The sequence below is a fragment of the Monodon monoceros genome, unplaced genomic scaffold, assembly GCF_005190385.1.
Source record: "Monodon monoceros isolate NGI ecotype Baffin Bay Population unplaced genomic scaffold, NGI_Narwhal_1 Super_Scaffold_20, whole genome shotgun sequence".
In the NCBI taxonomy this organism is placed as follows: Eukaryota; Metazoa; Chordata; class Mammalia; order Artiodactyla; family Monodontidae; genus Monodon; species Monodon monoceros.
The window spans coordinates 134,575,745-134,588,665 of record NW_021703777.1 but is presented as its reverse complement, the minus strand read 5'-3'; the positions used below and the strand labels follow the sequence as shown (position 1 = coordinate 134,588,665).

Here is a 12,921-nt window from a genome sequence, read left to right as displayed (position 1 = left end):
CCCCCCCCCGCCGCCGCCGCCGCGTCGCCGCTCTCTCCGGGCGCCTCCTGCTCTGCACTTACGCGTGCGGCAGCGGCGGGGAGCCCGGCAGCCACGCTCTCGGGCGCGCTGCTCGCCCGCTGAGCCGCCACGGCCGAGGGCCGGCTGCGGGGTGCCGCGGTCCCCGGCGGGCGCGCCCGAGGAGCAGGCGGCGATGCGGGCGCCGACCCGGGCTGGGGGGCGCCCGAGCTGCCGCGGCTGCGCCCCGGCTCCAGGCGGGACCGCGTAGCTTGCGGGAGGACCATGGCGTCCCCGGCGCTGGCGGCGGCGCTGGCGGCGGCGGCGGGCTCCAACGTGAGCGGCGCCGGCGAGGGGGGCAGCGGCGGGGCCGCCAACGCCTCGGGGGCTGCCTGGGGGCCGCCCCCGGGCCAGTACTCGGCGGGCGCCGTGGCGGGGCTAGCGGCCGTGGTGGGCTTCCTCATCGTCTTCACTGTGGTGGGCAACGTGCTGGTGGTGATCGCTGTGCTGACCAGCCGCGCGCTGCGTGCGCCGCAGAACCTCTTCCTGGTGTCGCTGGCCTCGGCCGACATCCTGGTGGCCACGCTGGTCATGCCCTTCTCGCTGGCCAACGAGCTCATGGCCTACTGGTACTTCGGGCAGGTGTGGTGCGGCGTGTATCTGGCGCTCGACGTGCTCTTCTGCACCTCGTCCATTGTGCACCTGTGCGCCATCAGCCTGGACCGCTACTGGTCCGTGACGCAGGCTGTCGAGTACAACCTGAAGCGCACGCCGCGCCGCGTCAAGGCCACCATCGTGGCCGTGTGGCTCATCTCGGCCGTCATCTCCTTCCCGCCGCTTGTCTCGCTCTACCGCCAGCCCGACGGCGCCGCCTACCCGCAGTGTGGCCTCAATGACGAGACCTGGTACATCTTGTCCTCCTGCATCGGGTCCTTCTTCGCGCCCTGCCTCATCATGGGCCTGGTCTACGCGCGCATCTACCGGGTGGCCAAGCTGCGCACGCGCACGCTTAGCGAGAAGCGCGAGCCCGCGGGCCCCGACGGCGCGTCCCCGACCACGGAGAACGGGCTTGGCGCGGGCGAGAACGGGCACTGCGCGACCCCGCGCCGCCCGCGCGCCGATGTGAAGCCGGAGGACATCAGCGTGGCGGCCGAGAGGAGGCGGCGCCGAGGCGCGCTGCGGCGGGGCGGGCGGCGGCGCGCGAGCGGCGAGGGGGCCACAGACGGCGAAGGGTCGGGGCCCGGGACGGGGACGGCCGAGTCGGGCGCGATGGCCGCCGCGAGGTCCCCGGTCCCCAGCTGGCGCCTGTCGCGCGCCAGCTCGCGTTCCGTCGAGTTCTTCCTGTCGCGCCGGCGCCGGGCGCGCAGCAGCGTGTGCCGCCGCAAGGTGGCCCAGGCGCGCGAGAAGCGCTTCACCTTCGTGCTGGCGGTGGTCATGGGCGTGTTTGTGCTCTGCTGGTTCCCTTTCTTCTTCAGCTACAGCCTGTACGGCATCTGCCGCGAGGCCTGCCAGGTGCCCGGCCCGCTCTTCAAGTTCTTCTTCTGGATCGGCTACTGCAACAGCTCGCTCAACCCGGTCATCTACACCGTTTTCAATCAGGACTTCCGGCGCTCTTTCAAGCACATCCTCTTCCGACGGAGGAGAAAGGGCTTCAGGCAGTGATCCACTCACTCTACCCGGCTCAGAAACCCTGGACAGCTCCCAGCGGAGGGGGCGGGCAGGCGTGGCCTCCCAGGAGAAAGTGGGAGCAACTTTCCCAGGGACCCAGGGTTGGATAGGCCTTCAGGGCGCAGGGGAGGGTGCTGCACGGCCGGAGGGAGGGCTGAGAGACTGCAGGGCCCCCGGGGAGGGGGAAGGAGAGAGGGGAGACCCCTCTGCCTTCCTGTCTCAGCAAGGGGTTGCTTCTGGGGCTGCAGGCCCGGGTCCAACTCTGGGGGCCGCGCCAAGGTGTGTCTGTGAGGTAGCACACGCATCCAACCAAGTTGGTGAAGAAGGAGCCTGCCCTGCCCCCACCACAGGCCACCACCCCATCCCCCTTTGAGCAAGGGCTGACTTCCCAAGACCTCGCGAGGGGTGGCTTTTCTGGGGGAGGAAGGAGGGCACTGACCATCTTTGGTTACGAAAGTATTTAAATGTTTGCCAGTAATGACCGACAGTGAAAACAACCAAACTCTTTTCTAAATAAACCTTTGTAATCTAAGTGGTGGGTACAATAGTCAGTCCTTCAGACCCTCACCCTGCCCGACCTCCCACCAAAGGTGGCAGGAGGGCGCTCCAGGTCGCCAGATTCCATCCTCCCCTTTTGCACGAGAAGGAGGGGGTCTTTGCTTAAGGGGGACTGTTTTGCAGACTTACAAAATATATACTCAGAATTCTTGTGCTGTAACCGGCGGAGAGACCAAGGAAATCAAAGGGCTGTAAATTAACTCCAAATTTAGATGCTGGAGGGCTGTCCTCCCTTCATAACCCTCCCCCCCCACCCAGATCTGAGTCTAGGCTTCCCCCAGTGCAGCCCAGCCTGGCCCCCTTGCTCAGCCCTCACCACCCCCAGGGAGTCCGTGCTCACCCCGCACTAAGGCTTGAGGAGAGAAGGAGGGAGAGTCAAGTATCAGAGAGGGTCCCTTCCTGGCTCTTCCAGCCCTCATCACAGAGCCCAGAAGCTCCTGGGATAGCTGGGGGGAGGGGTAGGAACAGGACCCCTGAGACACACACATACATACACAGGCTTAGTGGGCTGGAGGGGCTCATGCCAGGGATCCCTCCTGTGACCATCCAACCCTCCTGTCCCTCTCTGTGCCCGTCTTGGCCTTCCTGTATGTAACCCCTGCCTGCCAGCCCAGCTCTCTCCTGGATCACCACCCACCTGTCTTTGGCCTGGGGTGGCCATGGGTCTCTCTCTCGAGGAGAGGTCAGCCCTGGGTCCTGCATTTCAAGGCCCCGTGCCCTGAATCAGCTGGCCCCTCTCCTGGTCTGACTTCTCAGGGCTGTCCCTTGGAGAAGTCCTCCCCTGCAGCTGCCTGGCCTTATCACCCCAAGTTATGGGTCCTCAGGACACCCCAACTGGGAAGAGCTCTCCCAGACTCGAGCAATGGTGGGGAAAGCAGTGGAGGAAGCAGTTGGCCAGGGCCGATGGGAACATCCCTGACCTCCCACCAATGGGCAGGGGCCTGGACACGGTGTCCGTGTCGTAGGCCTGGCTCTGTTGCAGGATTACTGAGCTAGCTCAGATAAACCCCTGCCCTCTCTGGGCCTCAGCACCCTTCCGGTGAAGTGGGGCAGGGGCTGAAACCTCAGGCCCTGCCTGGCCTGTCGTCTGTGGTCCAACTGGCCAGCTGAATGGGGGGGAGCAAAGAGGGGGAACTTTCCTTCAGGGAGAGCCTGGCTAACACTGGTATTGCCTCCCTGGTGCAATGGGGTAATGCCATACCCTCCCCCCGGCTCTTGGGGGGATGAACCCCGGGACTCCAGCAGGATCACGTAGCCTGGAACACGGCCCACGGAAGAATGTCAGCAAACCACCTTTCCCTTTCCTAATCCCGAGAATTGCACCTTCCAGGGCTGTGGCTGGGACTGCAGACGCCCGGTGCTTAATACCCCATTCAGCCAACAGATATTCACCACTTCATCGTAATTGCTGCCTGGAGAGACTCTCTTTTCAGCTGGATAAACAGACACAGAACCTGGCTTTTCACCCCGCCTGCCGCAGGGTAACGGGCCAGTCGCCTTGCTCTGAGTCTCTGGCTCCATCGACGAAGCGGGAGCGCTGACACCCCCGGGGGTGCCCGTGGGCGCTGACTGCTCCCAGCGCGGTCCGGGAGCCGTCGTGCAGGGGGATTTCTCTGGGGTACAGAGGAGGGGCCCGGACCTCTGCCCATCCTCGCCCAGCGGGTCCGTCCACTGCGCACCATCACTCGCGCAGTGCTCTCCTCTCTTAGGCGCGTCTTCGTGTCTACGCCACGGTGCCATCACTGTCAACCCCCGTCTGTGGCTGAGGAAACGGAGGCCCAGAGCTGACCACCTGGGCCAGGACCCACAGGCTTGAAGGGGCAGAGCCAGCCACGAGCCCAGAAACGCCCAGGTCAGGAGAGCTGTGCCCCGAGCACCCCGGCTCCAGTCCTATGAGCACCGGCGATCTCTGGACCTCACTGATGGAGAAGCATTGTAGAGAAGCATTGTACACAGCCGCCTTCCTGCCTCAGGCTTCCCCTCGGCTCTCTCAGGAGATTTCCAGCAAAATAAAAAAACACCCACGACGAGATTAAGGAGGGCAGGGCCCCAAGCAGGGGATCAGCGCTGCCCCCAGCTGGCCGGAGCCCACCGCTGATGTAGTTTCCACAGACATGTGTAGATACACATTCTTATAAATTAATTCCTGTATTTTTAAAATTCAGTTGCTGAGTTTGTAGAAAAGGGGGAAAGAATAATCCAAGTATTCTGTTACAGCTCGGTATGGAATTCAGAAAAAAAAGAAAAACACGTAGAGCAGGCAAAATAGAATTGTTAACACTTTAGAAGAGCAGCTCCAGTCTTTGAATCCTACCCCCAACTCTGGGGGTGGGGGCTGAGGGATGGGAGAAAACTCGTTGCCGAGGCACTTGCTGGCGAGGAAGCGGTCCTTCTCGGCTGTGCTGGCAGCCGGCTATATTTTTATATCGCATCCGTTGGCAGGGCTCAGATATTCCAGCGCAGCCTCGGATCAAAACACTCGGCGCCTGCAGGCCCATCTTGAGTCTGGTTGGGCAGCTGCGGTGCGTTGCTGAGCCGAACCCCGGCCCCCAGTCCCCTGCAGCCCCCCGCAGCCCTCGTCACGCAATGGGGAGGCAGAAGGCATCCCGGCTGAAGATGCCCTGCACCCTGCCAGGCTAGGAGGGTACGAGTTCTGCGTTAGTAGAAGCCCAGCTCGTTGGAGCTGGGGAGTAGAGGAGAATGGCGAGACCCTCACCGGGGACCCCGAGTCTCTGCTCTGGGTCTGCCATGAGCACGGCCAGGGGACCTCAGCATGCGCCCCGCCCCGCATGCCAGACAGAAGGTCAGCCTCCCATTTGACCAGCTGGGCTGTTGAGATCATCAGATGCAGCTGGGCTGGGGGTGAGGGTGAGGGGTTTGGATGGTAGAAGCATCCAGTCTGCCTGAGAGGCACCCGGCAGGCACCCTAGGTCTGCCCCCTGCATGACCCCCACCCCATCTCCCGCCACCTGTAAACAGGGTGTACATCCTCTCCTGGCTGGGTGGAGGCACACATGTGAGAGGGTCCGGGACCTCCAGGCGGGGCACAGTGCCTCTGAAATCTGCCCAGGGAGCAGAGTCGACTGCCAACCGCGAGCCAAAGGAAAGCCCTGGGGACCAAATGCATTTCTTCCTGCCAGAAGGATTTATGGCCGCTCCCAGTAAAAGCCTCGGGCACAATGGGATCCTTATGTCAAGATAAGGGATTGCCATGTAGGGTGGAGAGGGAGCGCTGGCCCAGAAAGCCCCGTTTAAGGGCATCTGCTCTCCTGGCTGAGCACAAAATGTGCCCTGAGCTGCCTGGCAGTGACAGAGAGGAAGGAAACAGGATGCACACCTGCTGTCTGCTGCCAGGTTGATAGGAGAAGCGGGGACAAGTGGGCCGGCCTCCAGAAGACCACCTGTAAGACTGCCTGTGCTGGGTGCCATCCTGCAGGCCACTGTGCTTGGGGGTGTGTGCCTGTAAGGGTGGGGACTTTGGGGACCATGCAGAACCCTAGGGGGGCAGTCACACCATCGTCCCTGTTGGGGTGGGGGAATGGCCAGTTCCCAGCCCCCTGGATCCAGCCTCCATCACCAGATGCACCAGACAAGGCCACTTCCTCCCTGGGCAGGGCCATGGCTCAGAGCTGCGAGGGCTGAGGGGCAGCGCAGTCACGGGGAAGGGGCCTGCCTGGGGTCCGGGACTGTGGCCTTCTCACCCCAGTGGCAGAGTGAGCCTTCGGGGCTGCAAAGCCAACCTGGCACCAGTCAAGCCCACGCTCTACCGGCTTTCAGGCTGGCGCTCACCCATCCCAGGCCCCCGCTTTGTTTATTCTCTGCTTCTGCCAGGAGTGCCTTTCCCATCTTTTCCCGAGCTCCTCTCATAGGCTCTGCGAGACTCAGATCGGGCTTCATCCCCAGGAAACCTTTGGGAGCTTCCTCCAGCCCCCCACCCTCCCCAGCTGCAGGTCCTCAAGCCTGGCTGGGCACGGCCCCCTCCCCTTAGCGCAGGGAGCCCAGCATGGGTTGGGGGTGGGATGGGGGCAGAGAGACTCTGAACGCGGGGACAGTGTGTCATTCTGGCCAGGGGAACGGCCAAGCAGGCCTCCCTCGGGGATGCAGGGCTGTCCTTCCTCTCCCACGACGAAACCCCCAAGGATCATCCCTGGACGCCAAACCGGAGAGCCACCCAGGGCATGTCCACCATGCCAGGACACTGTCTCGCAGGCCGTGCAGGGGGCGCTGAAGTGGACACCCTACGTCCGCTCTCAGGCCGTTGGGGAGAAATTTCGAGGAGCAAAGGCAGGAGAACTGGCGACAGCTCGGGCCTCGGCTCACGGCCCGGCTGCTGCAGCCGTCTGTTCAAATATTGGTGGGTGGGTTTTCCCCCCGATTCAATTAGCTCTTAACTGACTATGCAGCACCTTTGAAAACAGAAGAATCTTCATGCAGCCTTTGGGGGTGGGGCTGGGCTCCTCGGAGAGCTCTGGGTAGAAGTTACCCAACGGGTGTTCCGGTTCAGTAGCCCCCTCCCCATTTTACAGAGGGGCCCAGAGAGGGGAGTCGTTACAGAGAATGACTGTGAGCCTGGCAGCCAGTTTGCTATGTGGCTTCTGCTTGCCAACTTTGGCCGGGGCTCTGAGTGTTTGCTTCTCAGGATTCTGCCAGGTGGGCGTGGATGGTCCCATTCTACAGACAAGAAAACTGAGCTCCGGAGAGGGTATGCCGTGATGAGACGCTGCCTCGAAGCCAGACGCTGGGCTGTGCGCGTTACTCCCCCCACCTTGTTGAAGCCCCCCCAAGCCCTCCAAGTAGATGTTAATTAGCCTCATTTCACAGAAGAGAAAACCAAGTCTTGGGCGTTCTGTGCACAGAATCGGCCTTTGAGTTATTTTCCCATCCTTTTCCACTGGGAACAGCCCTTAGGTTAAATGTTACACCAATAAGATCTGACAGGGCCCAGGAATTACACATCTCTGGTGTCGCTTCCTTATTTTTGATGTAATCCACCCTCTGAAACCTCAGCTGCTTCATAAAACCCACCACATCCCTATCCCTTCATGATGTGAATAAGGGGCTGGCTTTGTTTTTATTCTGCCGGCTTAGAAATGATTCTGAATAATGAACCCGCTTTTCAAGATCACCCCACCCAGGATGTAAAATGCCAAAATGTTTGTGGTGAAGAATAATTCAGTTACCCGTTTCCTAGAGCGTGCCGCCATCGCAGATCGAATTGAAAGCAAAATCAGTCCTCTTTTAATTGGTTCAAATGAAACTGTTATTCAAGATTGGATTGTCGTTGTTCCTTTCTGCAAGGACTCAAGTAGAAGCAAAACAATGGAGTGATTCTCTCACTTTGGGCATTGCTCTGTAATCGACAGGCCCAGCGGCCCCGAGCCCGGGCCCTCGCAGCCGGGGTGGGATTTGCCCATCACGGCCCTGGGTCACTGCAAACGTGCCTGGAGTCTGGTCCCGTGCCTGGTGAGGGGTAGGTGTCCCCGGGTGGCTAAGGCTGGGCATGCAGTGTGATGCCAGGCTTCCTGAGGCCCCAGTTGGGCTTGGGACCCAACTGAGCTGTGTGATCCCTGAGCCTCAGTTTCCTCCTCTGGAAAGTGGGCGCAAGCCACAGTGTCCCCCCCCTTCTGTGGAGAGCCAGTGGGAACCTGGAGACCCCGGTGACAACTGAACCGCTCAGGTGGTGAGAGCCTGCTCGGCCGGGCATTTCCCTTGGGCAGACCTAGCCCGGCTTTAGCCCCACAAGCTTTTCCCACTGGGTTCTGGGGGCTGGCCATTGGAGGAGGTGAGTGGCTTCCGAAGCCCTGGGCACGGGGCGGGGGGTGGCAGGTTCACGGGCCCTCCTCTCCAGTGGTGGGACTAGCCCCTGAGCGGCGGGGAGGGGTCCTTGGATGGCAAGGGCTCTGGCCCTTTCGCAGGACAGAAGCGGGTGCTCAGGCCGGGCCACTGGCCTCCTCCAGGGCTTGGGGGCAATTGGAGCTCAAAGCACTCAGAGACCACCTAGACTCATTTTACTGATGGGGAAACTGAGGCTCAGAGAGGATCAAGCCCTGTTCTAAGGCCACTCATCCTCTCAGGGGCAGAGTCCAGGCCATGGGGTCGTCCTCCTCCCAGCTCCCCCTGCTGGCTCCCTAAATAACCACAAAGCCACAGAGGGGAGGACAGCGGGGGCTTGGAGGGACAACCTGCCTGACTTCACTCTGTCCCCTCTGTGTTTGGGGCCGTGAGGCCACAGCAGGAAGACGTGGGTGGAACAGCACAGGCTTGGGGATGGAGGACACCCATAGGTCCCGCCTCCCTGCCACCAGACGGTCTCCTCACCCTGGGGTTGCTCATCGCCTCCCTCCTACATACCTCCACGGATGGAGAGCTCACTACTTTCCCGAGACAATCCAGTCCTTATAAGCACTCCCTGACTTTTTCGAGTTCTCCCTTTCATGAAGGGGGAAACTACCACCCTGAACTTTCAACCCTAGACCTTAGGATAAAATTCCAAGGAAATCTGGGCGTCAGAAGAACTCCAGCCAACCTTGCATATATGTCTTTCCCCCTCTCCCCTGTTTTCTTTAAACCTGTTTTTGTGCCCATTCTGCGGCCAGAGCAGGCCTGGGAGGTAGGAAGACAGCTCACTGGGCTATCCCCCACTAAGCCACCAGGGAGCACAGCCTGCGGGACACCAGGGGTCGGGACCCTGGGGACGAGCTGGCTTGCCTGTCAATGGGCTCAACGCCAGGCAGCTGAGCAGCCGGGATGGACAGGCGGCTGAGAGGCCTGAGGAAGCCCTGAGCTGGGGGTCATCTGGGTGTCACAGGTGGGTTCCCCTGGGCATCAGAGATGGGGTCTCCTGAACATCAGTGGTGGGATCCCCTGGGTGTCAGAGATGGATTTACCGGAGGCAGGGCCGATTACATAATTTGTGGGCTCAGCATAAGAAGCCAATGTGGGGTCCCAACTGGGGGATGGGGAGGCCACCCCTTAAGGAATTGTGACCTCAAAGCTTGGTATGCTCAGTACCCTTATGGGGGCGGGCAGGGGCCCTCACCAAGGCACCTTTGCCAGCCGGGACAGGGTGACCTCTCCCTGCCTGCCCTGAGATGCTGCAGGACACCCACCAGCCACCACCCTCCCAGTGCCCTCACCCAGAGCCCCTCCAGGGGTGGAGGGTGACAGGGTGGGAGAGGGGAGTGGGCAGCAGGAACCCATCCTGGGGAGATGGAGGGAGGGGGGCACACACAGGCACGGAGCCCCCGTCATCCCAGAGGACCTCAGACAAATGCAACGTCAAAGACAGTTGTGGAGAAGGTTGAGAAGTTCAAGACGGAGGCCACAGAGCATTGACCCCCCAGCTGGGCCCTTTGGGGCCCTCCAAGCTCAGGCCCAGTGGGACATGCTGGTCACACGGCAGGAGCATAACAGGGCTTCTCTCTGAAGGCGGCAGAGAATCCAGATCTGACGCTAATTCCAGCAGGACTTTGTCTCAAATGACGCAGATCTGTGAGGTGCCCGCAGTCACCCCGCCTCTGGCGCTCTGGCTCAGGTCACTGGGGGTGGAGGGGCATTCATTCATTCATTCATTTGTTGGTCCATCCAGTCGCCCACTTCACTCATTCAAGAAGCATTTATGCGACCCCAGCTGCACGTGGGCATGTGGGGGAAACGCCAGTGCGATCCTATAAGAGCTCAATGCCCTCCTGTAACGATGATCTGTCAGGATGGCAAAAACAACGCACACTGACCATCATTCCTTTAGAAACCTCTGCTGCGGAGCCCACAGCCCGCCTGGAACCAGGTTAGCAAAATAAAGATACGGCCCTGACGCCGTGGCGTGTGCGGTCTCTGGGAGGACAGTGGCCGCAGAACCGCTCAAGCAAATATAACACTACAAGGTGTGTTGTGCTGTGTGCCGGTGACCGGACGCTAGGGTGAGCGGTGGGGCCGGGGCGCCAGCTGACGGTGAGCAGCCTCCTCCTGGCATGTCTGCGTGGGACACAGTCTTACCTGTAGATGGAACAGCTGGAGCACGTGTTCTGGGGTTGGGCCTGTATCAGTGTCCTGGGGCCGCCACAACTCGGCACCCCAGACGGGGGCTTAAACAGCAGAAATGTATTTCCTCACGGTCCTGGAGGCTGGGAGGCTGGGATCAAGGTGATCGCATGATGGACTCCTCCTGAGGCCTCTCTCCTTGGCGTGTATACGGCCGTCTTCTCCCTGTGTCCTCACGTGGTCATCCTTTTGGGTCCTAATCTCCTCTTCTTATAAGGGCACCAGTCAAATTGCATCAGGGCTCACCCTGAAGCCCTCATTTTACCTTCATTAGCTCTGTAAAGGCCTTCTCTCCAAATGCAGTCACATTCCGAGGTTCTGGGGGCTCGGGCTTCAACAAATGAATTCGAGGGGACACAGATCCTGAGTCCATTTCCGGACTGCACACGTGGCATGTGACGTGGGCAAGTTCCCGTGCTCTCCTGCCTTAGTTTCCCCTCCTGTAGCCCAAGGGCTGTTTACCCCCGTCCCATGGGGGTCCCAGAAAGCACTGGAAGAGTGCCCGGGGCTTGGCCTGCCCTCAGGGGAGGTCAGACTCCCAGGGCGGTTGCTCTCAGTCTGCACACCAACCCTGAATGGGTGGGGTCCCTTGGAGCACTTCAGGCAACCCCCCAAGGACTCGCAGCTGGATGGAGTCAGGGCCGGGAAATCCCGTGTTCACAGTCCTGGGTTGGTAGGAAACCGGCGGGCCTCGGAAATGGCCACCAAGCCAAAGAGGCTCGTTGTGTGTGGAGCTGTGCTCTACAGCCCACCACCTCTGTGACCCCCAGGCGGTTAAAAAAAATGTTTCTAGCAGCTTTATTCATAATAGCCCCAAACCGGAAACTATTCCAAGATCCATCCGCTGGTAAGTGGATAAATGAACTGTGATGCATCTGAGCATCAGTACAAAGGGACAAGCTCCGGACGTGCGCAAAACAAGGTGGCTCTCTAACGCCTTATGTAAGAGAAGGAAGGCAGACTGAAAAGGCGAGACTCGAGGGTTCCATTCACACGATTTTTTAAAATAGACTTTATATTCTAGAGCAGTTTTAGGTTCATAACATGGTTGAGCAGAACGCACGGTGAGTTCCCAGACACCCCTTGAGCACCCGCTAACTTCTCCAAGGTAGGTTCTCCATCTGTAAAAGGAGACACAGACGTGGATCCAGCAGGGAGAGTGGGAATTCCACCAGGTAGTCTTTGGAAACTTACAAGTGCCACGCCCAGGGCCAGGGCAGTTCTCAGAGGCTCAATAAACACTTCGTGGAGGCGGCTGGCTGGCCGGCCCCCAGGGCTTATAGATGGTGGAAGAGGCAGGCTCCCGAGGGTTCTGGAAAGGTGCCCCAAGCCAGGCTGCTCAGAGCCGTGGAGGAGGGATCCTTCAGCCCTACTTGGCCTCCTGTGAAGTTTATCATTTGTTATAATGATGGAAAACTACCAGCTTGTCCTCAAGGCTCCAGCAGGAGCCAGGCTCTTATCTCCCATCAGCAACGGTGAGGCCAGGAGAGCTGGCTAGAAGATGGGGCCCTTTCTGCTCCTGGAGAGCCAGGGCAGCGTTGCTGCACACGACCCCTGGCGGCTGCCACCATCCGTAAGGGCTAGACTCTTGCCAGGTCCCCACCCAGCTGGGCTGCAGGCAGAGGCCAGGAGCCTGGAGCATGGGATGGCCTGTCCTCAGAGATGGGGCTCAAGTCCTGGCTGTCACCTCCCCGCTGTGTGACGTTGGTACCTTCCTTCACCTCTCCAAATGAAGCTCTCCAGCTAGGGTGTTTCTTCAGCACCTACCACCTGCCAGTGGCACAGAGACCAACAACTCCCCCAGGTGCCAGGGAGGCTGAGACTTGAGCAAATGCGGGGCCCACCCAGGGCTGCTCGACTCTGAAGCTGGAGTTTGAACCCCCATCCCAGGGCCCGTGCTCCTGTGTAAGGTGCACCAGGCTCCCTGCCGCTCGGGGTGATCTGCTCGAGAAGCAGGAGAAGCCCCTTCCCCTGGCTCCCTCCGTCTCCCAGCTCCCAGCGGAGCTACCGGCTTTGGGGGGCCCCAGGCAGATGCCGCAGGGATTTCTGTCCCACAGGTCCGCTTCCCTGAGTCGCACGGCACCTGCGGCTCAGAGTTGGGGCCTCTTCAGAGCACAGGGATGAAGATCTGGGGACACAGTTCCTTCCGGTGCTCTGGGCCTGCACTGGGGCCCGGTGAACACGTGGCCGACCGCCAGCTGGGAAACACATTTCAGTGTGAGCCACGGCTCAGCAAACGTTTCCTCAGGCCTCTGCTGTGCCTCAGGCTGGGGGAGGGGAGAGCATTGGAGGGTGAGTGGTGGGGGGATCTGAGGGCACTACCAGACGAAGCAGCCCCCGCCCCCGCCAGCAGCCAGGATGAAACCCATTCACATCAGCTTGAGAGAAGAAAGCTCGAGCGGAGGGGTGTACCCGCATCAGGTGTGCTTGTCACCAGCTCTGTCCCCTCCCATCCCCCTCTCTGCTTGCCTGCCTCCTCCTGAGGGCCCCCCTGGGTGACGGGATGTCCTCCCAGCTCAGCAGCCCCGGGACGGTGGGCTCTGGATCAGGTCCCATGCCTAGCCCAGAAGCCCAGAACGGGATCAGCTCCACTTGACCACCTGGACCCAAGGTGGGAATGGAGATGATTCTGCCCAAAAAAGTCAGGTGTTCTGGCCG

The 12,921-nt window shown here is 60.6% G+C and overlaps 1 protein-coding gene across 1 annotated transcript; it reads left to right on the top strand.

The window, feature by feature from the left end:
• The first annotated feature begins 75 nt into the window (after positions 1-75).
• Positions 76-2,197, top strand: ADRA2C (adrenoceptor alpha 2C). Its single transcript, XM_029235693.1, has one exon. It carries the CDS (start codon positions 283-285, stop codon positions 1,657-1,659), a length of 1,377 nt encoding a protein of 458 aa, XP_029091526.1. The 5' UTR covers positions 76-282; the 3' UTR covers positions 1,660-2,197.
• Positions 2,198-12,921: the final 10,724 nt, after the last annotated feature.

Bases quoted from the DNA above. Each gene is read 5' to 3' on its own strand.
- ADRA2C (XM_029235693.1), top strand. From the start codon at position 283: ATGGCGTCCCCGGCGCTGGCGGCGGCGCTGGCGGCGGCGGCGGGCTCC.